The sequence below is a fragment of the Takifugu rubripes genome, chromosome 21 (genome assembly GCF_901000725.2).
Source record: "Takifugu rubripes chromosome 21, fTakRub1.2, whole genome shotgun sequence".
Classification (NCBI taxonomy): Eukaryota; Metazoa; Chordata; class Actinopteri; order Tetraodontiformes; family Tetraodontidae; genus Takifugu; species Takifugu rubripes.
Genome location: NC_042305.1, coordinates 3431174 through 3451480, shown reverse-complemented (window position 1 = coordinate 3451480; position 20307 = coordinate 3431174). Strand labels below are relative to the sequence as shown.

The 20307-nt window shown below is 46.8% G+C and overlaps 1 protein-coding gene across 9 annotated transcripts in view; it reads right to left on the bottom strand.

The window, feature by feature from the left end:
* pbx3b (pre-B-cell leukemia homeobox 3b) overlaps positions 1-16161 on the bottom strand; it is a 52242-nt gene extending 36081 nt beyond the window's left edge. For 5 of the 9 annotated variants that reach the window (XM_029829894.1, XM_029829898.1, XM_029829896.1 and 2 more), the window contains exons 1-2: positions 14693-16161; positions 14258-14331 (exon numbers count right to left, since the gene is read on the bottom strand). In XM_029829894.1, coding sequence (XP_029685754.1) covers positions 14258-14331; positions 14693-14940 — 322 coding nt within the window. In that variant the 5' untranslated portion in view covers positions 14941-16161. Of the gene's footprint in view, positions 1-14257; positions 14338-14692 lie in introns of all 9 variants that reach the window. The other 4 variants (XM_029829893.1, XM_029829897.1, XM_029829900.1 and 1 more) reach the window with 1 other exon arrangement.
* Between the last annotated feature and the right edge of the window lie 4146 nt (positions 16162-20307).

The window sequence follows — 20307 nt, the reverse complement described above, 5'->3', positions numbered from 1 at the left end:
CTTTTCCCAGGATCGGTGCAGCGCCGCCAAGCAGCGCTCCAGACGGGCTCCAACCTCTCGCATCGATTTTTCTCCGAGCTGCGACCATTCATTGTTTGTGACATTCTCCTGTCGGCTCTTTAACATCCTTCAACCAAATCAATTTCATATTTTTGTCAATGCGTCACAACTGGATGAGCCGGATGGGAAGGTGACGCAGCGTGATTTACGATTTCGGATTTGCAGGCGGCATTTGTATCAGCTGGAGTCTCCTTAAAGATATTTGTCAAATTATAGAAATGAAAAGTCGCAGTTAATGATACAAAACATTCACCAGCACCTCAATGTGGCCTTCGTGACTCTGAAAGTTCTTCTGGACGAGGAACGATGCGTTGAGAGGCACGTTTATCTCACCTCCCGATACGATTCTTTACGCAATTTTGCACGTTCTCCCCCAGCAGAGTCAAGATATGGCAACATATGAAGGCATCACGCGCATTTCAAAAGGATTAGCGTTGTGAATTTAGCAGTTAAGACGCAAACAGGATGTCGAAAGTGTGTTTAAGCAAAAGCGCCATCTGGTGGCGGGCGCCGGTATAGGTGACAGGTTCCTCCCGGAAGCATTAAAAAGGTCGTCCTCAGAATTTTAGTCCTCAAAATCTCTTTCCAGGTTCGACAGATGATGAGATTCAGTATTTGTCTCCATGAATGAATCCAAATACCGACATTATACCAACGAATCCCGGTGGACGCATCAAATATTTACTGTAAACAAAACCCATCTAGGAACAGCCGTCTGTTATTATACGTTAATAACAGACGGCTTGAGTCCGTCCTCCTTCTTCATAAACCTGAACGGCTTTGCCCTCTATTATTCTCTCAATATCACGCGCTAACACTGACAACAATAACGAGCGACCTTGAGTTCCAGCCCGGAATCGGAAAATAATATTGGATAGCGGCGTTAAGTGCGACAATAATGAGATGAATATTCCCCATTTAGTGGAGACAGCTTTAGGACAAATTCTGAGGGGGCGCTGGCTGCTGCAGCTACATGCTGGTCACTCTTAGTTGTCAGGGCTGATTTATTGCCTCCTAGCTGTTCAATTTCACATTTTGTCCTCGTCATATCCCAGACTCATGATCATTCCGCACTGACCCTTGTAGGGCAGGCCGGGAATATTGATAAAACAATTATCTGTTTGCCGTTCATTTGATTTTCCATTTCAATTACGGATTGGAGGAAGCAAAAAGAAAAGATTGAGGCATTGATTTTTTTTTTTTTCCCTCCCAGCGTACAACAGGAAGGAGGCAGGTTTTGATGGGATGCTTTGGTGACATGATGGAGGGGCGGGAGCATGGAGCCGCTCGAGGCCATGTGCTCTTTATTTTATTTCTTTTTTTACTTGGGTATTTTTCAATCCACCTTTTTCATTTTAAACATTTAATACAGAGAAACCCACAAACCTGCCTCTGTTACTGAGTCCTAAATCATGTCTAATTCTAGATTTTGGGACATTTATAGGTTGAGCGGGTCCTCATCCTGGGTTTTTTCCTTTTTTCCCTCCGATGAGGAGCCACGTGGTCACGCTGCTACTGACCGGAGGTAAACACCACATGTGCTGGGCACTCTGGAGGCCAAAGGGACTCAAAGGTCATAGCAATTTGTCAGCGACACCATACTGCCCCCCCCCCTTTTCTGATGCTCTGCCACTGTGTATTTGTCACTCTTAAATGACAGCAGAGTTGCGTCATACTTGGTTTTTTTTTCTGCAGCAGCGCCATGAGGCCCCACCACCTCTGCAGATGGAAGAGAGGCTGTGACAGACAAAAATAACCCAAACGTAACAAATACAGTAACTGGATGAATGGGGGGGGGGGCGCCAAAGGAATCCACTAGCACATAAAGTAAATAGATTCTCCTGTAAATGATTTGGAACATTGGTAATGGGTAAAGATCTAATGGGAATCTTGGTAAAATAGCCTTTGGGGAGCCTGGGAAAAATCTGCCTCAGTGAAGTGGCCGGCTCTTGGCCAAAGCTCTGTGTGGAGGGGAAAAGGGGGGGGGGGGGACAACATGAGAGGCGGCGACCTGGGAGGGTAAGAGAGAGAAACTCTTAAGGAATCTCCTCCCGCGGACGTTGATTAGCTCCACTGTTCCGCATGATTTGAAAAAAAAAAAAGTTGAAGAAGCGAAAGGGCCAATAACAATGCTATTGCTGCCCAGCTAGCGCTACCAAGCTAGGCCGCTTCGGCGAACACCACCGCTCCTCAGAGGGTTTTACACGGCCGACCCTAAGTGGGTTTGGCTTTGATCAAAGTTTAGCACCGTGGCTTCATCCGTCAGATGAGAGGGATGAGACCCGGCCTCCGTCCTGGCAGAGGCTCCTTCCCGGAGCTCCCGAGCACCCTTCCAACTTCGGATTATGTTGGCTAATTAAGTTAATGGACTGGCTAACACAACAACGCCACATAAGGATCCCTTTCTTCTCTAAGACATCTTCCTCGGGATTATTAATATGGTTCACCTCTTAATTCCACAAGCATCACAACCATCTTAAAACCGGAGCGCTCTGAAGAAGGCGTGCAGGGATTAAGGAGCGGCGGCGAGCTGCCGCAGCTCCTGGACACGCTGCTCCGGTGATCTGTGTAGCAACATGCATCCGCCCACAATCAACCTCCCACCCCATCAGCGCACAACTGCCTGCTCCCTTTTCATTTGAACACATTTTCTAGCCAAAAATTTCACTTCAATCTCACCTCATCTCTCCATACTACATTAACCCCTGGCAATTGCCTTCCAAATGACCCCATTAAGCTGTAATTGGCTCAGCAGGCCTGCTCCCCCGCTTGTAATTCTGTGCAGCGAACCCACCAGACGCTCCCCCGGCATTGTTTCATGTTCTGGCTCCCATCAGCCAGTTCAGACACTGACCCCCCTACCCCCACCCCCAACCCCACCACACACAGACACGCCCAACCCCCCCCCCCCCCGTTTCATCCTCACCTCATCTCTTCTGCTGTGGCCGAAGCTGTTGGTGGTCAGCGCGATAACGTCGCCTCCTCCTCAGCAGTCAGACTTAGTTACTTAGTTACACCTCTGACGCGTGAGCTCATCATGACAAAAAAAAACAGTTTTCCATCCCGTTGTCACGACAACTGACAGGACAACTCACACAGAGAGTAGCAAAGGAAGGCACTAGCTTCCCAGCGCCTCTTAATTTGATGCAGAATGTTATTAGCATGTTAAAGTCTGATCGAGGATGCCGTCGGGCGCTCAGTGGGGCACCCCGGGGTGCAACTTCACCTTTTTCCCGCTTTCACCGGGGAGCTGGTGTCAAGGTCGCTCAGCATTCCGAGGAAAGCCTTGGCGGATAGCTAACGCGCAGATGTGGATAGGTGGAGAAAGTGATCCTGACAGTGATCTATTGTATTGCAACGAGATGCAGGTGTCAAAAAGAAGAAGGCGTCGCGCGCCACAGCCGCTGGCAACGCACTGTATATATGAATACATGCACACGGCTGCTGAAATACATGTTTTACCCTGTGTGTGTGTGTGTGTGTGTGTGTGTCTGACTAATCATCCATTCAACATTTCCTCCACATCATCAGTGAGGTCTGTAACTAACTGGTCAGCTTGTACACAGATAGTGACCACCCACCCACACACACACACCCACACACACACACACACGCACGCACACCCACCCCCACACACACACGTGCGCGCGCACACACACACACACAGATGCTGAGCTGCATTCAGAGGTAATCAAGTGTCAGCGGAGCTAAATATAGCAGACAAACACACAGTGCTTCATTAAATAAATCTTAAAATAAACGATAATACAGTTCGAAAGGTTCAACCTAAAAACGTTGCTGCGTTTCTGTCTTGCTGGCTGTTTTACAATCCACCAATAATCAAATGCAGATGATTGTTTTGATTTTTCTCCAGCGATTTAATGCAATAAAATCGGCCCCTGCGTGAATTTCCGCTCCCAGAAGATGCAGGGGACTGGTGTGTACACAGGAGCCTTCCCAAACGCTGCGCGTCACCTTCTTCTCTGGTTGCCTGTTTATTTAAATTCATCCTTTTTCTTAAGCAAATGTTCCCAGCACCATCAAGGTGTTTTTGTTGCAAAGCTCTAACTGATCCGCGGGGATATGCTTCCAACAGCCTGTCTCTCCCTCGCCTTTCAACACAAAACTCTGCGCTCCAATCAAAATGAACCACAAGGGACCCCCTCTCCACCCCCACCCCAACCCCCCCCCCAACACTATCAACACCAGCACCACCTCCCCTCTTCCTTCCCCCCAAGCTACGCCTGTGATAGCAGCCTCTCTGCCATTGATCGCGGAGTTTAGCACAGAGCCCGCATGCCACCGTTAGCACAAAACAAAGGCCTGGCGCTCTTTAATAGCGGCGCGCTAACGTCTGCAGGTCGCCTCTGCCCTGAAAGAATGAATGAAAAAAGAAGATAGCAATTAAAAAGGTTAACGAGGGACCGCATTTTTCCCCCCTGACACAAATCGTTTCAACTCACAAACAGATGATATCTGTGGTTTGTTTTTTTAGCATTAGCATTCTCTTGCCACAAGTGATAAAAACACACATTTGCGTCTCGTGTGTAATTGCGTTGCATGTTGCAAATCTAATCGCTGATGCAGAATTCAAAAAAAGACACACAGCTTTATTGATTCACCTAACACCAGCCAGGAGGATCCAATGAATTAAGAAAAAGATAAATCACCGCTAACCCCAAGCTAGTGGCGGACCGCTGCCACGCCACGCCGACCGCTTTCAGAATCTGGATAATTCTCCCGTCCTCCTCCATGAATTCCGCATGTGTCTGTTTATTTAACAAGGGCTGATTTACTTGTGACACAGGATAAATTCCTGTATTTTCTGCGAGCCCCTCTAAAATTGCCATCATTTTTAATTAATTCTTAATTAAAATATATTACACCACAGCTTCCACCCATCTCTCCTGATATTCTAACGTAATCAATTCAAAAGCATTTACATATCATTAATTAAAAGCTTTCCTCTCTCATCCTTAAAATTATAATGAGGCCCGATTCCTCATTAGTAACCCAGGAAAGAAAATAAGAAAATAACACTACAGTAGAGAATGGATGACACATTCCAGAGTTTTACACACACACACACACACACACACACACACACACACACACACATATGTGTGTAGTAAAAACTGCATAAATATAAAAGCTGGCTCACTACTTGTTGGAACGTCACCACAATTCATTTCCACCCTGAATTTTAGAGGCATCTTTCTAAACTCTGGCTCATTTGTCCCGCTCTCGTTGGGTCTCGACCCCTCACTTAAGGAAGAGCAATAATCTCAAATGATAATAGGAATTGTTATGCAGGGCGTCGGGCGCGTCCCGATTCTTATCGGCCGTCTCTCACAGGTGCTGCGGAGCCGTGTGTGTCTGGCTTCTCCGCACGTCAGATAAAAATCGCTGCACTCGGTGCTCCGACATCCTCGCAGCAATTTATTTGAATGTTTTGTCACAGCGGTTGTGGGTGCATTTTGTGTGGGCCGCTCACCAAAACAGCAACAGCTCCCTGACACCTCTGTGTGTCACACACACACACACACACACACACACAGCAAAATCATAAATGTGCACTGCATGTGTGTGTGTTGGTAAACTGAGAGTATTCATTAATATTTAACACTCTAATAAAGCAGGTGACACGACATCGTTAGCACTCGATACTCATTTAAAAATATCCACTTTCATTTACACCTCTATGACCACACACACACACACACACACACACACACACACACTGATCCCAGTAGTCCTGGGAAAGAGGCTAGCTAAACAAAACCCTCGCAAAAAAAAAGAAAGTGAGCAAATTTTATAGAATTAGTTCCTATAAATATGCTTCTTTTTTTTCCTGGCCTGTGTAATATGTAAATAAATTCCGTGGCGGCAGAAATCCAGCTGTAATCTGGTGCTGACATGGAATATTGAGCAAGTTAATGAAATCCTCTCCAAGACAGGAACTCTATTTTTACACCATGATAATTAAAGTGCGACGCCGTTATAATTTACAGCCCTCGCTTAATTGCATAGGAAACGTAAAATGGGAGAGGTCTGCATGAGAGGAGATTAAATGTGCGCACGTGCACGCGCGCGGGGACGGGCGAGCGCGCCTCGTCACTCAAGAAGAGTGAGTGTGAGTGACTAAACAACAGGACTGTATCTTTTAGCATCGTATCAAAGGTTGGGTAATGAAATATGAAGCGTCTTATTTTTCTGCCACCGGCACCTTTGACAAATCGAGTACAATCCCAAATCTCCATAAATCACGATTAAAGACAAGTATATCATCAGCCGCGCATATATCTTCCCCGGTCTGACCTGTAGACTAATGACAAAAAGGCCCGACTATCTTGTCTGATTAATTAATTCAAAATGCCGGCTGTTATTCAAATGTGAGGCTGATGTTATTTGAATAACACTTGACAGCGACGCCTGAAGAAATAATTTCTAGTTTGTGAGGCAGCCGCCGTCGCACCTCTGATGGCTCGTGGAAGCCCCCCCCACCCCCCAACCCTCTCTGGGTAGCACTTCACCTTCTCGTCTTTGTATTTTCACAGGCCAAAATATTGATCTCTAATTACTTCCTAATGAGGAATGTCTGTGTATTTAGTACAGTATTTGTTCTTTAATCTTTTTAGGGAACTGGCAGTTGTTGTTGTTTTTTTCATATTTAGTAGAATATAATTCATCATTGCTGAGGGAAGTTGTTTTTTTATCATTTGGATTATTGCTGTTGTGTTTTTTTAAGGCTTCGGAAATCAGTGGTTATTGTTAAAAACCTTCCTGATTGTGTAGTTGTAGATTTCTATGTGTGCAATAATATTGTGATTTTTCAGCTCAATTAGCTGAAAATGGTGATCAAAACAGTTGGGGATGATTCTAAAATTGACCTTCGCAATAAAAAAAAGAAACTTCTTGTTTTTGTGTGGAAATATATGCATTTTTTGTGTTGATGGGTACAAAATAATCCTGTAAAAATATTGGTTCGATTCCAGCAGGTAGCCGGAGCACATCAGCACCAACCCCCCCGCCCCCAAACGGACATACTTCCCTTTTTTTTCCCGTCCTTCCATGTACGTTTGTATTTCCTCCGATCTGAAAGCTGCTCCAGCTCTGGGGGGGGGTCGGGGCTTGTGCATCTGCAGCCCCCTGATGCTGACGCCGAGCTACCAAAGTGACACACTCTGTTTGGCTTCTCCACCATGACGGAGACGCTCGCATCTTTGTCTCCAGCACAAGGGCGCGCACGTTTAAGCGCACGTTGAGGACGCCGCCGCCAAACCAGACGCTGCCAGAGAGCGTCGAAGCCTCACTCCAGTGCTGATTATTTAAAAGAAAATAATAATGAATGAATTCATTAACTAATATTATTATTTTTGCCAAACCCTGAGGAATAGAGAAGAAGTGGAAACTAGCAGGGAGCGTGCGAGGGCCTCGGGGCAGCACAACCCCCCCCCCCCTCTATCGCTTCCCTCATCAAGCATGGATTCTAATCAGGGCTAGGGAGATATAAGACGCTCAGTCATTAAATAAATTAACTCTGCCACTCCGCGCTCTCCTCCAGCACCCGCGAGAACCCCGCCGTGCTCTGCATACTTACAGAGAGCGCCACGCGGCCCCCGCTCCCAGCACACCCACGTCAGCACGCCACCCAGGGAGAAGCGAGCTCTCGTCCCAACCGGGAAGGAGTTCTAGCCGTTTTCCTCCCGATGCTGGGACACTGGGAATAAGAGCCGCTTCTGCAAACGCCGCGTCTTTTTTCAGTCGTATTGGAAAAAGCCGTCGCGACTCCGGGGAGGGGGTCAAAAGGTCCTCCTCTCACGCGTCTCCCGCTGCTCCGACGCCATCCGGAGCGTCTCGCCCCGAGTTCCGGGGCGTGGGCCGCGCCACGCGCCTGCGCTCCGGAGGGCTGATTCAATCATCAAACCCACTTTCTAGAATTCACATTCATAATTGTATCAGAGGAGTGAAACAACAACCCCCCCCCCCCATAATCCTCACATTCAGAAATCTGAATAAATGAGTGACGAATAACCTCGGAAGACCAGCGCCGCTCCGCCGTGGCGGCAGACAGCGCGGACGCGGCTTCTCCGAGGATCATGCCATTCATCAGGAGGGAGCGAGCTCGGCGTCGGCTCGGATCACACGCGCAAACAATCAAAGCTGACGCGGCCTTCGCGCAGCACCTGCCACTCCACCAGCACAAATAGATCAATATGAGGGTGGGGGGGGAGTCAGACTCATCCCCCCCCCCCCGCATCACCTCGCACAGATGTAAAAAGAGCCCGCTTAATACATATCAGTCACTCTGACAGAGGAAATGCTGATTTGAGGAGGCAAACGCGCCGCGTCAGCAGAACGGCGTTGTCAAAACTTGCCGTTTGAATTTCCGCCGCCGCGTCGCACGGAGACGAACGTCCCCAGAAATCGCTGACGCGGCAATCTGTATCATTTTAATGCGCGTTTTAATTCTCCATTACTTAGACAGGAAGTACCTGGAAGGGTGGGAGCACATTAGAGGAAGTAAGAAATGAACAGAAGGGTCTGGGGATCTCTCCAGCAGACACAATTAAATATTCATGCGTCTCCTCCCAGGACACAACAGATAGTGATCATTACCGCGGCAGCAGCGCGCCACCATTTTGTTCACATGTTTGGTGACCAATCAATGTGCGTGTGTGTGTGTGTGTGTGTGTGTAGAAGACGAAGGTCTGCCCCTTACAAAATGCAAAATGTAAAAGCAGCCTGAACAACGGTGGAACATGTCGCTATTCTGCGTCCTTTCACCTACTTTAACTTCCTTCTCAACTCCAAGAAACTTTGTTTTTCTTCTTCTTTTTTCGTCCTTTGTTTTGGGAATTTGGGGGACGGCTGCTCTTTAACATAGACCTTTAGTGAAGGACTAAAAATGGCAGAGGTAATTTTCCATCCGATCCCTTTTGCAGAGGTCTGGCAGCATCTTCTGCCTCTTTCACCTTTACTTTGTGATTATTCCCGGATCTCCGATCTGCTGCCATTGATTATCCACCATTGGGACGGACCTCCTCGCCGCGCTTCGGTGGCCATGAATGATTCTGCAACACTTTCCTTTAGGAGGAAACTGCATTGATGCTGCGTGGACGAGCATCGGGCGCTAAAGAAGGCTTTTTAATCCCTGTCCAGGAGGAGCTGAAGGAGGTGCGGGGCTCCTCTGCCTGCTGTCATTAATCACGCCTTTCTGGGACTGAGCACTTATTAATTTCTGTCACCTCCAAACATCATCTGATATTGTTACTCCGCAGCTCGGTCTCTCGTTCGGCAGCAGACGGCAAGCGTTTCCTCCCAGTATGAAGGAAGTCAGGCTCTATCTGGCTGCAGAGGCCTTCATCCCAGGGGCTCTGACACCAATTAAGCCGTTTCACCAGGAGACGAAAACAGGCCCCACAGTTCTGCTGTAACATGAACCAGCACCTTGCTGCTGGCCCCGCGCCACCTTTCCATTACTTTCAGACCCAAACTGAACTTCATGGTTCTCGGGACATTAAAAAGATGGAGGCGACATGAAACTACGGCGTCCCGAGAACTTCAGACGGCTTTGGCACCCGAAACGCCGCTTAACACAAACGTCTTTATTGACAAACAGCATCCAAACAACGTGTTAGCGTTCTGACACCACGGAGGAAAAGTGCTCAGCGGGCACTTCCTGTTCCGTCTTGTATTTTCTGCCTGTATTTTCTGGCTTTTGGCAGGCGGCAGAGTGCAGCTTGTCTCAGGGCTAAAGCAGAATAATGCAAGCTTGGCTATGAATAAAATATTAGAAATCTTAACGCAGCAGCCAATAAGAATTATTTGCCTTATTAAAGCAGCAGAAGACGCTGATTAAAATTTCATTGCATTGCAGTCTTTTTCCCATTTCTGCCTTCAATATATCACTGTAATGTAGGAAACATGTGGAACGGCGGCATATGGAACAATGGGAAGAGGCGCTTCATTTTCAAGCATGCAAATGAGGGGAAGTCAGCCCACATTCCTCCCTTTTTTACTCCTTTCTCTCTCTTTTTGTGGGTCCTTTTGTTTTTGCAAAAACAAGCCTGTGGAAGGAAAAGCAACAGTGGCATTCCGCTCGCTCTGCTGTTGTCAGCGAACACGACTGCAGACTGCTCGGGTGTCAGAATTCCTTCATCTACAGTAATCCATCACCTGTAGGAGCAGCACCTACACGTGCACACACACACACACTCACACAAGGTAACGCTAAATCTACAGAAAAAGAAACAGCCGTCTCCAGTCGTAACAAAGGCAACCGTGTTTTTGGTGTTCGGGTGATAGGGCGGTCCACGTGCAATGTGCACAGAGTAAATAAATATCACGGTGTCCACTGTCTCAGGAGGAAAACTCTTCCCTGGAACACTAGAGCTAATGAAATAGCGACCTATAAATAGCGGAGTCATTACTGAGAGAGGACTTGTTTTTGCACCAGTCTCTTCACTCTAACCCTTTTTACACTAATAAGCAGCCATACGTGGAATCACCCGTGAGCACCATCAGACGGGGGGGGAGCGCGTCTTTAAAAAGAATCCATAGCTGTGAATAAATGTATAGCTGCCGCTGAGTTAAATAAGGCTTTGCTAGACGCTTCGACCTTTATGCCGTCGAGGTAAAATGACACGAACGAGTCGAGTGATCTTCAAAAAATCTACAGACGTGACCAAAGAGGTGAAAAGATTTTTTTTTTTTAAATGCATTTAGAAATCACAAGCCTCTCCATGAAGTATATATATATATATATATTTATATAAAAAAAAGCATCACAGAATTAGTGGCAGCCTTATTGTGGTGAACCGGTTTCAATCAATCCTTCCGTTTTGCATCCCAATAAAGCCGCCTCTGCTGGCTGCCACTGCCTGAAGACAACCATTTCACCACCTCTGTCATGCCTAATTAACAACTCAGATGTACAATTCAGAAATTTCGCAATTAACCTACTAAAATATTGTTGGAGGATGCTAATTGTTATGCCAGTTGCTATAAAGGCTCATTTGCATAACGTATGTGCAAAAAACAATTATGAGCTGTTGATCGCGCGCAGGAGCCTGCAGGAAAAGCTCCGAGCGACGGGGCTGGGGGGTGGGGGGGGGGGGCAGGGATGAGTGCTCGCGTTCCCAGACGGAGGGACGGCACACAGGAAGGCGGCACCGATCCGAGCGGTCGTCATTTCCATCTCAGGGTGAAACTTTTTGTTTCGGAGCTGCTGCTTTTCGTCCACACTGAAGGGGAGATTTGGGATCTCCTTCGATAATGGCCACATGCAATTACTCCCCCCCCCCTTCTCGTAGCCACGGAGCCGGTCAGGAGCCCAGCTGGGTGTGAGCCAGTCAGTTGTGTCTCCTTTGTCTGTGTGCTGTTTAACAGAAAACAGCTTTGAGAACCTATAGCAATCATTTGGTGTTTACATGAACCCTAACCCAGTTGGAACGAGAGGGGTCATTAACTTTGTCAGGAAACATTAAAATTAATGCTCCCTGTAGATTTCAAAAATGCCTCCCGCCTCACGGCCCCCCGACTCGCTCTAGAAACAGGTAATGCTTTTAGTCAGCCTTGCATGTGGTAAATTACAAACTCATCCACAACCGCATTTAATTATCCCAGTTTTAACCGAACATCAGAGGTTGAAGGGGGTTCAGAGCTGCCCCCCTACCCTGGCTCGGACGGGGAGTGCTGTCCCTGCCTAATCCACTCCTATAAATACTGGGTCAGAGCACTTATCAGCCTGCATCTCCCACCCTCCCTTCCCACACACACACACACACACACACACACACCTTCCCCTGAGTTGGTGAACCTGATAAGTCAAAGGTCAGGAAAACAACGAGTCGATACGCAGCCAAAAGAAGCCGCACCGCTGAGAGAGCTGTGCAAAAGGCTAAGCCTCTCTGTAGCGCGCCGTGATTTAGCCTGTAATAGTTTCTGTAATCTCTTTCTATTGATTAAACCTCACATCAGAGGGGACTCTTGTTAAAGGACCTCTCTTTTCCTGGTCAGAAATACCGTACGAAGGTAATCTTTCACCTTTGTTATTCTAGCTGCTGCCGCTGCCGCTGCGACTCTCCCTTTTCAACCAAGCGTGAGAGAAAGACGGCAGGATAAAACAAACCCAGCACACGGGAATGGCTGCAAATCTGAACGGCGGACAATTTTTACTCGACGCCTTCCCCGCCGTCTCGGGCAGACCGGAGAGAAAAGGGGACCGTGAAAACAGCATTTAACCGCGACGCCACAAAACCCTCTTTGTATTTATTTTTTCCTTCTATATCTAAAAAATATATTTACAACAAACTCCACCTGCCATCCAAATATGACGTTTAGCTCATCTAAATGCATAAAGGGGGGGGGAAAAAATATACATTTCAAGGGGAAAAAAATATCCCATGCTAAAAACACTCAATTTAGTGACAGGCAAATGACTTCATGCTGCCACTTAATCTCATTTCTTGCATAATGCTCTCTAATTAGCATATCAAAGTGAATTAATACTTTGAGGGCATTAGCAATGCAGAAATATATGCGGTAGCTCAACAACAACACTTTGTGAACTGCCAGAAACTTTTAAATGCCAAGAAGACTTTCTAAATGATTATGCCAGCGCTAGAAAAACGCCAAAAACAACAACAACAACAATAGAGCAACCCAGAGTGACCTGGATTTCTAATGTATTTTCAGGATAAGCACGTCGTTTGAAGCTGGATGGACAATAATAATCTGATTCTACCTTTGGGTGAGATGACCCATGCGCAGAGTAATTAAGATTCTTGGAGCGCTTTTAGCTTTGGTTTTAAAAGTCTTTTCTAGGACGGCGTTGGGGGCACCGGTTAAAAAGACAACGGCCTCCGAGGAGGCGCGAGGAAGGACGCACTGTTGGAGAAACAAGCCGGTCAGCGAGGCCAACTGGACCAGCTGAGCTCTGTCAGTGGCTAAGAAGGGGGGGGGGCTGTAACTCCAGACCACAGGTTAACCACACACACACACACACACACTCTTTCTCTCTCCCTCCATCATCTGTCACGCCTTCAACAGGAGACATTGACATTTGAAGGTTTGTAGGAATATCGCCAGGCGACGTCTCCAGTTTTCCAGAGCCGACACACACCAGCATCACGCCACACAAATGACCCCTTTATCACGTCTCCTTCTTCATTAGTCCTATTTTCTTGCCTCCGTCCCACTGCTGCAACGCTAGCTACCGGCTCAGCAAGTCAGAGGCAGAATGCGCGATGTGCACGCTCTGTAGCTGTAAGCGACACACACATCACACACACACACACCTGCGCGCCTCTTCCTGTGAGTGGCACCTGCATTTGGGGAAGTTCATAAACTTTTACAGGCTTCTCCCAAGAGGATCTACCCATAAACAACACAAAGGTCACATATTGACGCATCCTGCCCTCTTTTTTCTGCATTATATTTTTAGCACCCGTAAATATGTAAATGATTTGAGAAACAGTCGCACATAAGAGTGTGTAGGATCGGTTTTCAGCTACATAAAGCATAAATCTGAGCTGTGACAGAGACACTTTGGGAGGACGCCTTCCCTCCTTAAAACAAGGGAATTCTCATTCTACATGCTCCAATTTATCAGGAAGCTGTGCAGAGCTCTTTTTAAATGCGCAAGCTGAAGAAAATTGGGGGAAAAATCACCAAAACTCCTGGTGAAAAAGGGCAACAATGTAATTTCTGCTGTCTAATATAAAAGAGTGCACACATGCACAGCTGTTTCTGTTTTACTTTACAATTCTATTTGGTGACGGTCACATGAATTTATTTTTTCACTATTTCTTTTTCTGTTACGATCTTTTGCTGATCTCAGTTCATTTACAGGTCGAGTCTGTGACCAGTGATTGTGGTCTCAGCTAGCATTTGCTTCGGGATTTCCCCCCCCCTACGCTGTTCAGATCAGGCTACTGTGGCTGCAGAGCTGCAGCCTGGTTTTCAGCCGGAATAGAGGCAGGCAGAGGAGCCAGGCGAGATGCTCCAGCACGAACATCCGTCTCTGAACAACCTGCGGTGCTATTTTTGTGGCTTCCCCATCGACTGTCTCAGGAAGTCTCTTTTTAACACGCTGCCGAGATGCAGGCTGCTACAAACTCCCCGAGCTTCAACAGATTCAATAAATCCACCTGCCTGCGGTGATATATTTAAGGGAAACAAAGGAAAATCTTACCTGTCTTCTCTTTGATTTCACACAGAACGCTGAAGAGTGCCGGTTTCATTCTGTGACAGTTCAGTCCATGTTTCCTGTTTCAGTATAAGACAAACACATGATACTGAAATAAGTTCACTGATAAAGGCCACAACAAACAAGGCAGTAGGACTTTCTAGCTATTTTAGAATATCGCCACACGTGTTTACAAAGTTACTGAAAGTCCTGGAATCAAAGGGTCAAATCAAAGCAGCTGACTGACATCAAGGGGGAATATTTTGGCGTTAACGTTTTCACATTTTCTCAGCAACTTTTTCATCAGTTTCATGAATGCAAATTGATTTACTTTAAACTTATTCTCAACTTTTAAATAGATAATTCCAACAATGATGCGTTTTGGGGACAGACAATAGGGAGGGAGGGAGCGAAGGGAATAAAACATATAAATAAACCAACTTTGCTTGCGCCTCGTCCAGACTTTGATCAGTTATGGTCATGATTTGATGGAGAATGTCTCCAATGTCCTGTTTCCTCCCGTCTCCGTCTGTCCCATCGTGCCCATGAGGAGGCGGCAATGTCATGCCTCCTTGTACCGAATGCCCAGCCAGACTCACGCCGCCGATGGACTGCATGATCCGGGCCTGATCGTCCATGGTAGACGCTAAAGAGTCTGTGCACTGAGCCACACAAATTGAAAAACTCATATACGAAATCGGCTAAAACATGTACCACAGACAAGAAAGGTGGAATCGGCTGCGTGCGGCTCCCCGCGGATACACGACACACGCGTTACAGTGTTTTTGTGAATCAAAATGTCTTGGGGGAGATGATTTTTAGCGTGAATCGGGTGTCCAAGTTGTCGCCGTTTTCTTACGCGCGGTCCAAAGTGGCAAAAACGCGTGACTGGACGCTTGTTTTTTTTAAAAAAAGGAATTAATCTTCTTCTTCTAAACACTTGGGCATCAAACCGTCGGTCCGCTTTGCCACCAATCCTCACGCCAACCTGTCTTTTTTCTGGTATTTGACGGCCGGTGTAGAAACAGGAACGCTCCTCATTTATTCAGCGCTCTTCGTGCGGTTGCCGACGCATGTCCTTTCCAAAGAAAATGTCCAAAATCCAGATAACAACGCAAAGACAACAACAACAAGAAAGAAAAAAATATCCAATGTTGAAATGTGTGAACAATTCTAATAAAATCTCGCAGGTGTCGCCAACTATAAATATGGAGAAATTGCTCCGGCGCCAACTGACAGCCTTAAAAAATTCACAGTCAACTGTCTCAGGTGTCCAACCGTGACTAAAAAAAAAATATGAAATCGCTACAAAAAGTTGGGAGGATTTCAGGTTTTTTCTCTCTTTTCTTTTCTTTTTTTAAAAAAAAAAAAGATAAGCCGCGAGAGGAAATTAATGAGGACGCGGCGCGTAAAAGGCAACGGGCAAAAAATATCGCGCCCTGCTGAAATTTATGAGCTCCAGCTTCTGCCTGTGTGTGTTTTATGTTGTTTGATGGCAGCCGTGGTGAGCGATTGACAGTGTGCCAATGCCACTCACTCAGTGCAGACGTGTCAGCACCGGGAACCCGGTTCGGAAAAATTAATAATAAAAAACACAAAAATGAAAATGCACGCTCCGCCCTGCAGAGGAGGGGTCTGCCGTCTTGACACTCTCGCCAGAACCCAGGGAAAAAAAAATGTTAAGAGCTCGCACTTAAGATGTTGATTAGAATGATGAAGGCACGGCAGCGTCCGCTTGCGCTCCCCTCGCGTATCCTCGTGTCCTTGCGCGTGCGCGTGCAGCTATGTGCATATTTTCTAGCAGCAATAAAGCTTTAATCCTGCCACAAACACAGGCAAACACATAATGAGCCTTTTATACAGTTTGATGTAAAACTGCACAATCTCCTGCGAGCCTTGGCTCAAGCCAGTCAGGCAGGAGACATGTTTATATTATTGGAAGTGCGGCTCCTCCACCAATCAGAGGCCGCGCTGACGCCGACTGACGAGCCGCGCGTCCTATTGCGGGCGCATGCACGACGCTGGGAGCCCTCCCCTCCGTCTTCGCGCTGCTTGCACAAAGGGGACGGCAACTTATGATTGGACGTTGCCACAAGCGATATCCATTACACAAGCAGGCGGCACTGCTTCGTGCTGCTCCGCAGTTGCTATAGCAACAGACACGTTGTGGGGCTGGATGCGAGGCTGCAAATCCACCGCGCACCTCCAAAATAAACACGCAGCGCGCAGATCTTCTCCTTTCATTCGAGGCGGAGCAGACGAAAGTGTGACCGGATGTGATTTATAAAAGTTGCAGTCATTTTATTTATCTATTTACTTATTTCTAAAAGTCATTTGCAGAGATTCTGTGCAGGTTTGACAGCCTTGCAATGCTTCAGAGAGTCGCGTATTTTAATTCCTCACTCCCTTTCACTTTTAAAATAAGCACTAAACTGCTACATTTCATAAATATCCATCTGTGCTGGGGGCAGGTCACTATTTAAGCTAGTTAAACTACTGCGACTTTTATTGTGGAACTATGAGATTTTTATTATTATTACAGTAACAACAGTAATGATAGAATAAGCAGCCATGAGAGTAGGATGGGATCACGAACCAAACTGTAAAATCCCAAGGTTCCCCATTCATCCATGACCTTTGACCTTCATCATTCATGCTATTTTCAATGGTATTTTTGATTGTTTATCAGCTTAACGTCGAACAAACAGGGAGGGGGGGGGAGCTGAAGAGCAGCACGATCCAGGCCGATTATCTCTGTGACAATTAAAGGGAAAATATCATCCACGCATCGTTACAGTATGGACACATTTAAAATAGCTGCAGGTCGCACAGACGGCACACGTGGCTCAGAGTTGGGCTGTGTGTGTGTGTGTGGGGGGGGGGGGGGGGTACAGAGATAGAGAGAGCTATAAAGGTGGTGTCATTCAGACTGTATTTGTTAAACTCTTGTCTGTGTTTATGGGGTTATAGCAGTTGACTTCATCTTTTAGAGCAGATATGAACATCGAGCTATCCCCAAACACACGTAAAACCATCCCTAAACAATCATCTTGACCGCTGGATTGTGTTAAGACACCAACAACAAAGTGTCTCCGTGAATATCGTTTCCTACCAGTGTTGCCGGGAAGTAAAAAAAATAAATGTTGTTTTGTTGTTTTTTAAGGAATTCAAATCATATGTTCGAAACCCTACGAGGCGACTCAAACAGTTAAAACCAAACGGAGCGTTTTGGTGCGCGTGTGTGGCTCCGTTCCCCCGTTTGACCTTGAAGCCTGGGAGCAGCACACTCTGGAGTTTAGTGACTGGGAGTCCCGGGACGACTGCATTTATCATTGAAATACTGAGCTGTCAAGTGGCGCTACGCACCTGTCAAGGAGGGCTCAAAGGTACAGCTCTGGCTGTTCTCCTCTCTTGCAGTGCATGATTCTTCATTGCATTGCATAGCAGGCCGATTCGCCGTTGTTTCCAGACATATGTCAGCATAATTCACTTCCTCTGGTGACAGCTCCTCACGGTGACACGCCGCACCGCTACCAGTTCACAAAACCCTTGTTTACTTTAGCGCGGGCTTGCGCTGTCCCCTTTTTTCCTCGCGCTGGAGTTCTAAAAAGGCGTGCTCGGCCAGTTTATTTGAGGGGAAATAAATTAGATGTAACCTGACAAGTTGTTTCGGCGCATTAGGCGAAATAAAACGACGATATTTTGCACAAACGAGCTGAGCCGGGCACAGGAATTAACGCTCGTGAGCACGGAGACGCCACTTTGTCATCATACTTCTCATTGTGACATCTGAAAAGACCCACAGGTGCTGTAGAAAGTGACTGTGTTGTCATATTTCATTTAGGCATCCTTCTGCAAAGCTGTAATTGCCTAATTAGCTTGTTAATTAGGAGATTAGCATTTACTGATAGAGTGGCTTGCTCTGTTGTGATGAGAGTAATGCAGATTAAGTGAGAAGTTATGGGTGCATAATTTCACAGTTTTGGCCGTCCACTAAAGGGTCGCAAATCATTCCGAGGGTTGCGAGAATCACCGCCAGATTTGCATCTGAAGAGGACGCTCGTCTGCTCTTCAGCCTCCTTCCAGCACAACCAGGAGAAGAAGGAACCTGTTCTCCCTTCCGTCCTGTCCCACCTCCTTAGCCCCGAGCTTCCTAGATCCGACCAAGCGGACCCAGCTCGACGCATGACTAACCTCATGATGACCAGCCTTGTCTTTGATTTGGACCCTTTATTCTTATTTATTTGTAGTCATCTCAGGACAACGTCCAGAGAACGATGCGTTTAAGGACTCCTGTGAATGCAGTTTATTTAAAATGAGGGATTCTTCATTCATTCAGGGCTTTTATTGCTCCTATTTAACAGATACCTGGCACTCAAGAGTCAACATAATTAAAATTAAATGCATTTAAAAGTCACATTGCAACCAAGGCCTACCCACCTTTTTAAAAGCCAAACCCGGGTCCGAACCTTAACCTGAACCCAGCTCTTACCTCCCATTTATAAAAGCACGTTTATATGCTAAGACACAGCAAATAAAGCACTCAAACAAGCTAAAGCATCTATAGACGTGAGCTAGAGCAGCGCAGGATCTATTAGCTCCGTTAATGAGGGTTGTTAACTCCCTCTGTGCTTATTACATCACATCAAGCCTTCGTGTGGGAGGAAAAGGAATAAACTCTCGTCAAGTGTTAAAAGCGCCATTATAAAGTCGATACAGCTCTGACACATCTGCCGCACATCTGCGAGAAAGGACTCACTTGGCGACTCTGGACTGAGAATTCACTTAGGCCGGAAAGGTCTTTGTGAAGGCGTCCGTCTGCGGCTGTTACGTAAACGTAAAGTTTGAATAAGTTTCGGTCCCAAGTGTGAAAAAGTAGGAAGGAAACTGTATCTTGAGCAGCGTGAGACAGATGTGAGAGATCAGGAGCAGGCAGTAATCAGCGGGAGGAGGTGAGAGGTACACAGCTATAGCGCTCGCCACGATCAATCATACTATACTTGTCCTCCCTCGGCCCCCTCGGCGTTACCGTCTCTGCCGCATGCGCGTCTCTCTCTGCTTAAAATGATCACGCAGACCATAAACTCAGAGAGCTGAAAGTCCTGCTAACGTGAGGACGTGCGGTGGAAGCAGGAACCTTTAAGGCGCCCGTGCGCCAGGAACGCGGGGTCCAAGAGGTTCACCCTTGAACTGCGATCCAGGGTCCGATTTTTGCTGTCTCTAAGACGCTGCAGAGTAAAAATCCCTAAAGTCACTTCGCAGCCTGAAACACAAGGTTCTGGTTCACGTCCATCAGATCACTCATTAGTCGTGACCCAAACAACATCAGGAACCGAAGCCTTTTCCTTCCAAGCTGCCTTCAACACCCTCCCTCCCATCTTCAACACCCAACACGTCCAACAAATTCCCGGCCTCTTCCTCGGCAACGCGACAATTTGCCCGGTAACGAAGGGAAAATCATCACGGGGGGGTCAGAGTTCAGCCTGTCTAAATCAGCGCGGCCCAACTGGCCTCCGTATTGACATTCCGCCAGCTGTGACGCCATAACTCAGCCCGCCGTGATGGTCATTTGATAAATGGTATCATAAATTGTTGACAAAACAATTTGTAATGTAAGATGTTACCGGTGGGTTGTGCTGCTTCTCAAATCTCTCATTCATCGGCGAAGAGCTGCAGATGCTGATGTCGCCGACAGGAACGCCGCGCGGAGGCCCATCGACAGGAGGAACGTATCCGAGATCAGTCTGAAGGAGCTGACGCAGATGATCAAGGTTGACCGAGAAGCTGCTGATGAACAGAAACATCTGTCTAAAAGCTGTAAAATGAAAGTGGGCTCAGCGTTGAGGTCATTCTGGACATTCGTTTACACTCACATTTTAAGAAAATGAGCTTTTTATCATGTGACCAAAATAGCCAAAAATTGTTAAAGCTGCATTTCCAATCAACTATTTGACTTTTTATCTTTTTTTCCCCTTTTACCTGTAAAATATCCCAAAGAAGACATGTTGTTTTTCTCCCGTCCAAATATTTGACGCCCTTTATTTCCCATGAAAACC